The following is a 13,842-nucleotide window of genomic DNA, read 5'->3' on the forward strand; positions in this document are numbered from 1 at the left end:
GGGGCACTAGTGGGTAGTGTTGGGTTCAGGAATCACGCATTGGTTGGCATTGTGAGAATCCCACGGCGGTGTGCATTGTGAGGTGCTCTGAGTGGTAAGCCACGCAAGAGGCAAGCATTGGCAACCCATGTGAAAAGCCTCTCAGTTGGACAGTCTAAGGAGCACCGTGTGGCAGTTTGAGGCGCAAGACTATGGGGATAGTGTAGAGCTGGCATCTGCGGCTATTGTGAGGAGTGGGCATGTGTGTTTGACATGTGGAGCTGCCAGTTGTAGCCGCTCTATGGAGCAGGCACTGTTTTGTAGTCGATGGATGAGGCATCCCTTGGGAGTGTGTGGAGGAGACCCTTAGGCAGTTTGAGCTGGTGACAGTGATGATCTGGCAATGGTGATTGTCAGGAGCTGGGACTAGTGGTTGAGTTTAGGACTTGGCTCTGGTTGTTAGGAGGTGACACTGGTGGATAGTGTGGGGAATGAACACTGATGTTCGGGGAATGTAACTGGTATGTTTATCTCAGGCAGGCTGCAATCTAACTTGTGGTTTGTACAGCATTTCAAGGTCATTTAGCCGTTCTGCTCTGTATACTAATTATCTATTTTTTGTCTGCACCGTTTGATTTGACTATTATAAGTGAACACGGCTGCAGCAGTGGAATTTCCGCAATGGTGGGAGAGCATCGCCAGCAGCTGAAAAATAAAACAATATTTTGTCATTTTTTTTATTTTTCAACTGCTGGCCGAGCAGCTTGTATAGGGAGGGACGGGACCGGGGCATGGGAGGGGGTAGGAGGAGTGGTAGATGCTTTTAACTGCCCCTGTCAGTTGGGCTAGACGTCTCAGGCTGGCAAAACTGACATGCACACTTAGGTTTTTCCTACCCAGCTGGTTTGAAGAAACAGCACAGATTCACTCTGCCCCTCCTCCCCCCCCCGCCCAGGGATTTCCACATTTTAGAGGCTTGTACAGAGAACCTAACACTGCCCATAGATTCCGGTTAAATCTTGGGATAGACAGTTAATTAGGTGAAGAGGATCATGGTTTCCAACCAGGGATATATTTCTTAATTTGGGGTTTTAAATTATAGAGGCCCGTGCCTAGTAGAGCCTTAAAAGTGATGCAACAGGCTTTAAATATCCTTTATTTCATTGGGAGACAATTAAGGTCCCTTAATAAGGCTGTAATGTAACAATTCCAGGGTTGATTAAAAATCAGTCAGGCTACTTGTTTCTGAATAACCTGAAGTCTGTGAAATTGATTTTTGGGTGGACCAATATATAAGGCATTGGCATTTGTCAACCTGGGAAGTTATTAGTCATAACCGCCATGATTAAGGCATTTTAATTAGGAAACCTGGAGTTTTGTGTTCCTAGTCTCATACATTCCATCATGTTCCCTGGAAGCGTCTATGGTTGTTTGTTTTCCTGGCAGTGTGCACTCAAGCATGCTTGATAGAATCACTTATTTGTTTGAAGAGTTTTATATAGCACAAACATGACCCTCATGGGTATCGGAGTGCTTTACAAACCTTCGAAGAGCAAAGACTTATAAAACAAATCCTATCATAGGCTCGTAACAGTACAGGAAATTACAGCTCACCTGATGAGGGCGATCACACCTCAAAGGTACAACAGATAGGTAAAACCGTTGTAGTGGTTTGCCTCACTCCCATCAGTGATAAGCACGTCAGCAGATTCCTTGGAATTTCTTCTGGCCGATTGTCTTCCAGGCGGCATAAAATTAAGTATGTTTGCTAGCGACTAAATGCAACTCGTGTTAATCGCTTCTTTATGACTGAATTTGAACCAGGAGCCCCAATATATATTGAGAAATGGTTACCAGTTGTATTTAACTCCCTAGTCTTTCTTTGTATGGAATTACTTTATGGCTCATCCATGTACTTTTCTCATTGTCTGTTAAAATAGTTCATCCGAAAGCATTGGAGGCAGATCTCCAATCAAAGCTCCCTGTAGGCGGGGAACATTGTAGCCACCACAAAAAGATTGTGTTTATTACACAAGCGTTGTTTCCATCACTGTTTGCTTCTCTTTTCTTGCTCTTGTGCCATACCTCAGTTGCTACCTCTCCTCTAACAAGTTTTTCCTCTGCCATCTCATATTGTCTATACGGTCACGCGCAACTGGTATCTCAGCCCAGGGCTACCGGTCAAGGACTAGGTTTTCCAAAGGGCAGGCTAAGTTGTAGCTAGCACCTCCAGTAGCAGTTTCCGGCATAGTGAGCCTAGGAACATAATTGGCTGCGCTTTCAACCACACGCGCACTGATAACCCCGACCGGAAGCAGTTACAGGACTAGACCTCAATACTTGATATTGAAGTCTAAAATAAATTGAGCTATACTTGTGTAATTAAATATTGACTATCCAGTAGTATGGATTACAATTTCATATGATTTTACGTTGGCATCTGTATTTTTTTGTAATTATACCAACTGAGCTTCATTTTTATTATGGTATACTTTCATAGAAGGCACTGGCTTTTATAATTGTTGCCTCCGTAAGGATATCTAAAATTATTTGGGTTCGAATGAGGGCATTTTGACATCATGATGTACAAAAATTGTGTTTCAAAGTACTCAGGGGTGGGGGCTGCGCGGTGAAGGAGAGTACTGCCAGAGCCTTTTTTCCCCATCTTTTCCACTGATTATGTCTCATGCATTCATGGGGTCTGAGTGACCCTGACCGTGCCAGGAAAGAGCGTGGAGGAGCTAGCACCGCGCCAAGTGAGTAAACTGGAGTCCAGATAGCTTTTGTTAATAGTAAACATACAGGCTGTGCTGAAGGTGACTGCTAGCTCTTCACTGAATACTTCTGCATGGAACGTTCTACTCCTAAATCTTTTCATAGCAGTAGAAAATAAAGCCAACCTGCAAAGGCTGTGCACAAGGTCAGTGTGCTCTTATTATTGCACATGTATATCTGTGTTCTATCATGACTGGGCCTGATGCCCACTTCCATTCATTCTTAATCAAAATCAGCAATTGCATGCCAGAGTGCATTACCCAGGCACAGGGTTGTTGCAGGCAACACAGCCACCCTTAGTCGTCTCCATCTGCGGCAAACTAGGGACGGGGAGGGGGGTGGTCACTTGCCCCATAATTGCCCCCCCCCCCCTCCCTGGATCCTGGATTCTTCGGACGCCCATGGTCGTCTCACCTCAAAGCACTTGCAGAATAATGGGAGGGATGTCTGGGTGCTCTTCAGGAATCAGCCTCGTCCAATGGCTGATGGCCTGGTGGCTGTCTATGGCAAACAGGGGCACGAGGTAGGAAAGCAGAAATTATTCACCAGCTGTGGGTCTGGTGTTTTCAGATGTAACTAACATTATACCACAATTGCTGCTTCACGGATCTCAAAGCCTTGGCACAGGTAAGTTGACTAAATACAGTCGGAAGTGAAGAAAGACTTTATACTTATGTTCAGCAAATCTATTTGAACCCTAGGTTCAGGTGCATTCCTTCATACACGCACAGTACACTGTAACTAGAACACAAATATAAATCCCTGTTCTGTCTGTCTGGATCACTTCACTCGGCCTCACACATGCCGCACTTTAAGGTGTGACAGCAGGACAAGTCCAGATGTGCTGTATTTTAACAAAAAGAAATCCGAGACACATACACAGTTCTGAACATTTTATTGTTTGCTTCTGGGTTCAGATTTCTTATTAGCAATAGCTATAAATAATTGAAATTGAGCTGTCCTTGCATTGTGGACTGAAGATGGATGTGTTCCCAAAAGTGCAGTAGAAAAGCCCTAGAATCCTTTTCTGACTTCCAATTCTTCGTCAGTTTAATCCTGAAGAGAAAATGGATCAAATTAGTATCAAGCAAATCTTCACCGAAAGAGGGCAAGGTAGTGGTGGGTGGTAAAAGGTACGCAGGAGCATTAAGACTGAATTGAGGAGTCTTGAGAGAAATTCGACTAAGAGCTAGGATGCCTAATGTTTAATGGCAAACATAAATATATTTGGTAAATAAATGTACCCCAATAACTCACTTGATTTAGAGCAACTGTATGGATAAAAGGACAATGCCATACTTATTACTACAGCGCAGTTCAAAGTCCAATTAATTACCAGTGTTTGTATGCAATTCACAAGATAGCAAATGTTTACAGCCTCAAGAATTGCATGTAAAAATAATTTACGCATGGAAACAACTCTTTCTAGTCACAGGGCCTCTAAAGTGTGGTTTTACCATACTGCACACATGTAACCCTCTTGCATATTGGTTTTGTTTAACTAGCTATTATTTAAACAAACACACGTGAAAAATGTAACATAACCATCTACACAAATGGGCAGAGTGTAATAAGCTATGTTACCACTGCTAAGGGAGGGGAGAGGGGTCATGATCCATTCGAGACGTCACACATCACACTGTGCATCTGCATACATATGTGCATTTTGTATTTTATTACCTTAAATAGTGTTTGTACTACGTTGCCAATTCTTGGTAAGATATTTGTGTTGTGGCTCATAAGTGTGCTTCCGCTTGCTACAAATGCACCCGAGCGCAGACACACACCCCACCCCTTCTTCACAAAACAACATGTAAATAATTAGAAAGACAACCACTGGGAGCATGTCTTGCTGTAACGTCTTCCAATATCATGTAATAGTATTCTTTTGAAAGAAGTTGATTATTAAAAAAGGACTATCCTGCAAGTTGGAGCTATTTAAAAAGACATGACCTAACACCATTGTAAACATTTACACTCTGACATAGATGCTGGAAGTAGGTGTGTGGGAATTGTGCTGCAGCACTCTCAAAATAACTGTGCTGAAGTTCAGAACGTGAATGTGCAACACAATTTTGTCAATTGTCAGGCCATGTCTCCTCACGAATTGCTGCTAATTCTCTTAACATGGAAATTGTTTTTTACTTTTATTTCTCAGACAGCAAATTGAGAGAATTTTTTAAAGTGAACTATGTGACAATGTTGCTAGGGTTCAGGGAGTAAAGGCTGTAGTTGTCAATTTTTTTACAACAACAAAATGTAAATGTCTTTAAATGTGCTCTAGAAATATTTCAAAATGTATCAGCAGTTAGGAAGGCACGCACAAGCATTCTTTTTGTGTAGTTAAAGTTTGATAGTAGCAATGATTTTAATTAAATGAAAACAAATCAAGACACTTTCCCTGGTGATGAGCACTTGATACATATTTGCTGAACCCCATTTTCTACACATCAATAGTGTGCTATATAGTGCATGCCTGTGAAAATTTAGTGGCAACTTTATTGGAAAAGTCTCTAAATGACAGTGTGCTGCCACAGTATGCTCTAGTCATCTATTTTTGGGATGGCATGCTCCAAAATGCACCACCAACTCCATACTACATAAATATAAAAACCAATAAATTAACTGTAACTACAGCAACACTTGAAGGTCTGAGTTTATTAAATAAAACTTAAACCTATACATTACCTTCCTTATAAATGTATACCTTACATGTACTTATGTACTTTTATATTGATACCGATAATTCAGCATCTCCAATGCACTACCCTATACCTCACCCTATACCTCTCTCAATATATTCTCTACCTCCACTCTCTGACTCAGCCCAAATCCCATTCTACTACTGTGATCGCCAAACTAACCCTTTCTAAGACTTTTCCCTCCTCTACCCCTCCTTCCATCATCTCATACCTTTTACTATATTCAGTTCTCCCAAACAAGCCTTTCTAAACCCCTCCCTCTGACTCTTCTCGTCCACCTCCCCTTTACTCATCACAAACCTCCTCCTACTGCTATGAGTGCCCAAAAAAATTAAAACACTTTCTAGACCTTCCCTCTTTTTTACCTCAACTATCCTTTCCAAATCCAACTAATAGTCTAACATGTCCACGTCCAAAATAATTTCTTATTTCCCTAATCGAATTCCCCACAAATCCAGTTTTGGGTTCCGTAGTGGCCTGCTACTTGCCTTTTTCGGCGCCTCATCAGGGCTAGTAAGCGCTATATAAATACAAACTCTTCCCTCTTCTATCCCTTCACCATCCTTTTTCAATCCAAATAAACTCACATGTCCACCCCTCCAAATTAATTTCAGATCTCGCTATACTAATCCACCACTAATCATTTTTGAGTTCTGGAGTAGCGTGCTACTCACCAAAAAATTGCTTTGACACCGTCAAGGGCAGTAAGATCTATATAAATAAAAGTACAATACAATACAATACAATGCTACACCAGTACAAAACTCTCCTGCTACATGAGCGTGTCTCATTTGCAACACTTTTCTTTCTGTGACGCTAAAAATTTTCATAATCGTTATTACTTAAGTGCTGTAACACTGATGGCTGCAACCCCACTTTGAAAATTGTTAATGCACTACTGCACTCTGACATGTAAGGCCAGTAATAAGTTTCGTTTAGTTTAGAACGACATAAGGCTTATTATTTTATGGTCATTAGGTTTTGAGAGTTTTACTGTGCTTTGTGGTGTACACCTTTTATTAAAGTATGTTTTCCAAGATCATGTAATGATGGCAGCATATTATGTTTTGCTGGTGATATTTTGTTTATTTCCTTTGAAAATTGCATGTTGGTTGTTTAGTAAAATAAGCCATCCTATCGATAATTATACCTAGCGTAATGGTCCAGTGTTTTGTAAAGGCTCACTCACCTGTTCATCTTGATTGGTTTTGTCTGTGGGTTGCCAAGGCTCCAGTGGCGCATCGGGTTGAAGAGGTGGCTGCTGCTGCACAGGAAATATTGGCTGACCGGACTGTTGTGGCTGGTGGGGCAGAATTGGTTGACTTGCTTGTGCAGTTTGTTGAACGTGGGTTGGTTGTTGAGGTAACAGTGGCTGCTGGCCGAGATGTTGCAGGAGTTGCTGGTGCTGTGGCAGTATTTGTTGATGGGGCAGCATGGGCTGCTGAGGAAGCATCATGTGGTGGTGGGGCTGCATCGGTGGAATTGCGTGCATTTGTGGAAAATGCTGCTGGGGCATAATGGGAGATCCTGGCATGGTTTGACTCTGCAACCATCCACCCATTGGTTCATAGCCGTAGGATGGATACTAGTGAAAATAATTATGTAGCATTTGTTAACGGTACTCAAACAACATCTTGACAAATATGTTCTAGTTTAATTTCAAAGACCTTAGAATTAACAGTGCATGCACCTTTGCTATCCGAATCACAGTTTTTTTTTTTACATTTTCACAGACCCATACAAACCGTGACACAACTACTCAGTGATCCATAAAGCCACTAAGAGATCAACTCACCCATGCAGCCATTAACACAACCACTAACTCGCATATAGAGCCACTCATGTGCCTACTTACTGACCAATACATCCACTCTCTCACACACACACACTCGTACAGCCATTCTCATCTTGAACGAGTTACCCATATTCACATACCTACTCACTCACTCATACAGTCACTCAAACATCCACTCATCCATCCACTCATCCATCCAGTTACTCACACATCAACTCACTTATTCATAGATATACTACCACATGCTCACTCACCTATACAGTCACTGAGACAAGCACATACTCTCCCATACAACCATTTACTTATTCACCCCTGTAGTCTCTCACCCACCCATACAGCCAATCACACACACCAAGGCACTCACCCATAACCACTTATACACCCATTCATGCACCCATACTTTACCTCGTATACCCTGTTACAGACACTTATGTACCTGCTCACTCACCTATTCAGCTACTCAAGCACTCTCTCATTCATCATTTACAGCCACTGACACACCCACTCACTCACCCATACAAAAATGCACACAGCCACTCACTCATGTATACAGTCTCTCGCATACCCACACACTCGTCTGTACACCACTTACACACCCACCCACTCACTCATATAGGCACTCCCATAGCCCCTTACCTTAGTATATATGTTTAACACTCAGTCCCTTCTGAAAACACTCAATATCTGGATGATGTAGTCCGCGATGTCATTTCAGATGTCATGAGTGATGTAATATATGAATTAATAAGCATTGCATTGTGGTGGCATAAGTTATAGTTGGCTCAGCTAACTATAACTGCTGATCTTGTCTGGTTTTGTACAAGTGAAATGTCAGCCTAACTATACATCCCTGTCACCTTGTTTTTTTTAGTGAATATATATGTATATAATTTTTATATATATAATTTCTGTATTATCGTTATTACTTTCTTGACATATACTCTGTACTCCAAATTGATGGCATTTCTGGATAACTAGAAATATCAGGAAGATGGGTATCTAACTAGAAAAACCTTATCTTTTATGTGGAAACAAATAAACTTAGAATAATATCTTTCATTTTACCCTTGTTTTGTTGTGTAAAATAAGCCTATTTCCTCCTCTAATTTTTTGTCTTGTACTTCAACTGACACCATGACTTTCTCGTGCTTTCTCCATGACAATTTGAGATGTTTCCTCTTTGATATTCTTGTTACCTTTGGTTGTTTTTGCTTTTTGTACCTGCTTTAATGACTTTCATAGGTTTTGTGTTCTTACTCACTTTCATGTGATGGCCTCACCTACTGACCAATCAGACAGTAACTTTGGGAGGCTTTCCTGCCTTAACTAGGTCTGCCCACTTCGGTCATTGGCTCACCTAATTGTGAGTGACAGCATTTTGCTTCTGCTTAAAGTGCACTTCAGACGAAAACTAGTTCAGTTGACTGTTCGGCTAATATATTTGTTTGTGTTTTTAACTTTGTTTATTGCCCCTTTAAAAAAAATCCTTTTACAAGGTCCTGGCAGCTTCCCAGAAACACCTACCAGCACCTTTGCTGCTGTTTTCACTTACCAGCATCCAGTGGTGTGCACTTCTAGTAGCTGCCATCTTGTAGATTTGTAAGCCATTCCAAGATGGCTGCCTACACATGCACATATGGGTGCATAAGCATCGAATTTTGAAGTGCTTTTGTAAAACTTAATATGAAAGACATTCTAAGATGGCAACAACTTCATTCGGATACAAGTGGGACAGTCTTACAAATACGTTTAGTAAAACATTATTACAAACTTTTTAAAGATGGTGCTAATGCACTTGCTTGCAGTGCACTCATAAAGGTAGGCATCTTTAAATGTTGGTAAATAAAGTTTTACGAAAACATTTAAAAGGGAAACCAGCATCGGCAAAGCAACTACGCCTGCAGCCTATGACAGACATATTGGCTTTACCAATACCTGTTTCTCTCCTGCTCTCCAGTCTTCCCTCTTTCTAGGAATTTGCACTTACTTTAGGACAGTCAGCACCCCTCGGCTTACTTAACTAAACGTTATCTTTCAGTAGTGTAGACTTGCAGTAACGAATTTAGGATATTGAGTGCCTCCTTGTGAATGGAAATATTGAAATATACTACACATTAAATACTGGTCTGTCCTCATGCCTCGGTTTCCTAAATATTATGCTGAATAGGAAAATTACTATGCAGTTTGATAGCCCAGTTAAGCAATGTGATAATGCGGGTTGCTTTTACCATTTTTAAAGTGGCACACTGTTTTATTTTCACCACTTTTCTAATCGCATGCAGAGACTAACTTGCATCTGCTCGCATATTAAGTTCATTATCCATTCACATTTTGATGTCATGAATATCACTGATTGTCATTTCTTTTTTCTGTTATTTTCTGTTCCTTCCAGCTTCCTTGTTGCAACTTACTAGTCATTCATCTCTACAATTTACTAACTAGTTTACACCTTCGTGCGAAATAATGCTTTCCTTGCTTCTTATTTCCATGTGAAATAAGTCTATCAGCATTTAATTCATACTCTCTCAAACATTTTCTGAGCTTTTAGGAAATTAAACTTTAGAAACAAGCTCTATGTATTGTGAAATTTCAAGGAATTGCCCTTCACAGTTGAGTCCTGGTATTATACATTAGTTACATATTGCCACCTAATGCATTTTTCTGCTGTTAGTCTTGGGTGCTACTCCTAATTTTTTCCCTTATTATATTGCTCTTGAGTTGAAAGTAGGCAATCTTAATTCCTACTTCAAAACTGCCCAGGTCTGTAGTTAAAAGATAACATCCATTCTGTGGATGTTAGCACATTTACAGAAAAACAGATTGTATGCACTCCTCACATGTACCCTGCTATTTGTTTCAGCTGAATTTCTGAATTCCTAAATAAAGTAGATAAGTATAAAAACTTAAAGCTTACCGGTTGCCTCATCATTGATTGATACCACTTTAACGGAGTCATTACCTTAAAAAAACAAAACATTAAAATACATAATGTTGCCTACTGTTAACCCAACATCTCACTAAATAATATATTTTCCAAAGCTGAACATGTGCAAAACATAACAGTTCATTGACATGACTACCACTAATCCTACCAACATTTTAAAAGATAAATCATTAGAGCAAGACATATCTATTTTGAACGGTATTTAGTAGGGGTTGATGTCTAAGGTTTCTTAGCAGTAAAGTTGGCAGAAGTACTGGATAGTGTCCTGTAGTTTTTTTAAATCTAGCTTTTTTGGTCCTCTGCTGCTCTTGATGTGGTAGTTTGCAAGTCCTAATTCAGGCTTTAAATATTGGTCACCAGTATGTTCATCCAATTAATTAACTAAAATTAACCCTTGGACTACAACTCCTAGAATACAGTAATTTAGCAAGAGGCAGTCCATGACTAGAAACATGACATCTTGCTGGCACAGAGGTGGCATCTCCATCCATGCAATATATCAATATTGCACCTGACGATTCTGGTCCTATGGACACTTTACTATATTATCAGCTCCGGGCGATCTGCAAGGAGATACATCCCGTGTTCCCCCAGCCTCCCCCCTCGATGGCCACTCTTGATTTCCTGTTCTCTTATTCCTCCCCTCGGAAGTTGGTGACTAAACTTTACGCCTTCACGCTGGCGGCTACCTCCATCTCCCTGACCGTGCTCGTGTGGCATGGAGCGAGGACCTTGGTGTGGAAATCTCCCAAGCTGATTGGCTTTATTGTTGCGACCAGACTAAGGGACTGTCCCCAAATTACCGCCTGCTCCTCATTCATTTTAAATATTTGCATAGGCTTTACCGCACTCCTGTTCAGCTGCACAAGTTGGGACTCCCCCCTAGTGATAGATGCCTGAGCTGTTCTGCTCCTGCGGCGGATTTCTCTAATCTCACCTGGCTATGCCCCAAGATCTCCACTTACTCGTGTGATGTCTGCGCTGCTATTTCTGAGATCACCTCTTCGCCGGTCCAGCCTGAACCCTTCCCCCCCCCCCCCACCCCACCCCACCCCACCCCCCCCCCCCGGCTCTGCCTCCTAGGCTTTGTTAAATTCTGCCCAGACGCCTCCTGCCGCTTGATTGCCATGCTACTTGTCCCCGCGCGGCGTAGAGTTTCCCATGTGCTGGGGTCGAATTGTTCACTGTCCTGGTGTGCCCCAGTAATATCTGCCATGTTATTGCCTTCTGATGTTCTGTACTACTGGTCAACCTACTCATCTTCAATCGTATTCATGTATATGGTGCGTTGATTCAGTGCAAGTATGTAACCTGTCTAAGCAATCTTGTCAATAAAACAAAGAAAACATTTATATATCCATATTGCTTGCTTAATTTCCCAAAATAAGGCCTAGATCCTCTGTCATGCCTTAGTACCTAAATCATTAATCAATTCCCTTCTTTTTTACCCTAAAAAACTTGTTCGTTTCATCGCTTGCTTTCTTTATGGTTCATTTTCAAATGGCACCTGAAAATGAGTTTCATTGTTTGGGCGGTGGTAACATTTTAGTATTTGAAGGGACTTTTTTAAGACTTGGCTGATGAACAACTGTGGATATCTTCTGGGGAACAGTACCAAAGGTTTGAGGTAAAACATGTGCTGGGTAAAATATGGTTAGTTTGCGCCTGGGGACTTGTCTAGCAATATCTAAAATACCTTTAGCTAATAACATTCTGGCTCCAAAAGATTGGGCTAAACCCTTCAGCATCTCTTGTTATCTAGTGGTTTTAGTAATGGAGTACGGTTCCTGAGGACGGCAACCCAGTGATTCTTCGGATTATGTGCGTACAGTTTTTAATCATTTTAGGATTTCTTAGTGACATAAGTTGCAGAAGGCCTGCGGTTCCCATTATGTTCTCCATAGGATGCCCTAGAATCCAACTGTACAGACTGTACTTTGGCTCTAATGGAACGCCTCAGAGGTCAATAAAAGTAACTGATAAACATCAGTCATGTCCTTGCTAAGTACTTTTTCCAGATAATATTTGGACTTTGTATTTGATAAACAAATTCTCTTTTTCCAAGCTTAATTTTCCTTGTGACAGATTTATCAAACCAGCAAGTGGGATATGTCTGCATTACTTTGTAAAGGTTCATCACACAAACAAAAGAACTATTTCGTGTAGTATGCTGCCTCTAACCCCAACTCTCTCTAAAGGAGACTGTTGCTTCCTGGTAGTAGGATTATGTAGGACCCAAAAAGGGATAGTATACCTCGTAGCTGAAATTGATGTAACCTGGGTGATTTGGATGAGGCGGGAGCTGCAAAACAAAACAGCACAATAGTAAGCATGCCTATGTTGCAACAACATACATCTTAAAATACTGCATCGACCCAGTCCACTTAAACTGTGTCTTCGCACAATCGGGTACTTATTGATTATAGAGTTAGCAATTGACATTTATTAGCCTAGGTTTGAGAAATTAGATAAACTGTTATTAAAGATTTCTTGGCATGAGTAGCAATCAATAAAAACTTTTTGTTGAAAATAACAATACATAAATGGGGTGGCGGAATGGGTGTGCAATGTCTAAGTACCCAAAGAACAATCTACTTAGTGGGCCTTGAAGCATTCCCCAAAGTGCATGTAAGCAAAATCTAGAGAATTGAAGCGATAGTAAGACCTCCAAACCCATCTCTTTCTTCTTTATATGTCGGGCTCATAAAACTAATGACAAATCTATAAATATATATATATATATATATCCTTCCACCAAAGCCACTTACATACTGCTGAACTCTTCAACGAGTGCCTCCGACGTGAGATGTGATCAAAACGAGGGTGAAACAGTTTAATTTATACTTTCAAAATGTTGCACTTACCAGAGGACAATAATGAATTATCTGGCGTGTTTTGATACATATAATAGCTTCACACGCAATGAGAGCTGACTTACCTACTAAGATGCAAAGAAATATGTGGGCACGTTAATGTTGAGATGTGCACGCTGTAATGGCAGAAAAACTACAAGCCATTTGAATCGAGAACTGCGAGTCCTCTGTTTGTGATATCATCATGTGGAATCAATTAACTAGTGCTCAAAAGTGTGCTTTATGACCTTTTTTTAAAGGAACGGACATGAATAAGGCTGATTGCTGAAAGGCATGGTCATAAAAAAAAGTAAAGATAACAACCCATGAGTGCTCAGATTGGTTACTTGAGGGTCTATTTGGTTGGATAAATATTAGTAGTTTATGTTCTAATTGCCAGTTTTCAAACCATCCTGTATCTTCCGTTTACCATTGTGTGCCAAACGATGCTGTAGATATCCTCATGTACCCCATACATAGAACTGCCAAGCCATGTCTTCCCTGGACCGGAAACAAGCTTCCGAGGACCGGTTTCTGGCATTCCAGCCGTCTTCAGCCCGGCTTGCTTGAATCCAGTGGCTTGGCAGTTCGGGCTGGACTGTTCCCATGAGGCACAGGGTCAGACTGATTTGCATATAGCCATGTCTGAACTGGGGTGGCAGAGTGGGCTAAAGAACGGTGATGGATTAAACCCAGATCTTTTGACTGGGTGTGAGTGTTTGATTGATTCAGATGCTCCGTCCATCACCACCCCCTTTTATACCGCTAGTTGTATCCTTGGCGTGGTAAAACGGA

At 41.1% G+C, this 13,842-nt stretch overlaps 1 protein-coding gene across 1 annotated transcript in view; it reads right to left on the minus strand.

The window, feature by feature from the left end:
• The window catches only part of LOC144773821 (uncharacterized), a 41,652-nt gene that overhangs the window by 25,349 nt on the left and 2,461 nt on the right, over positions 1–13,842 (minus strand). The window contains exons 2-4 of the mRNA XM_078658917.1: positions 12,450–12,497; positions 10,166–10,210; positions 6,646–7,041 (exon numbers count right to left, since the gene is read on the minus strand). Coding sequence (XP_078515043.1) covers positions 6,646–7,041; positions 10,166–10,210; positions 12,450–12,497 — 489 coding nt within the window. The remainder of the gene's footprint in view (positions 1–6,645; positions 7,042–10,165; positions 10,211–12,449; positions 12,498–13,842) is intronic.

This window comes from Lissotriton helveticus, chromosome 8 (genome assembly GCF_964261635.1).
Source record: "Lissotriton helveticus chromosome 8, aLisHel1.1, whole genome shotgun sequence".
Lineage (NCBI taxonomy): Eukaryota > Metazoa > Chordata > Amphibia > Caudata > Salamandridae > Lissotriton > Lissotriton helveticus.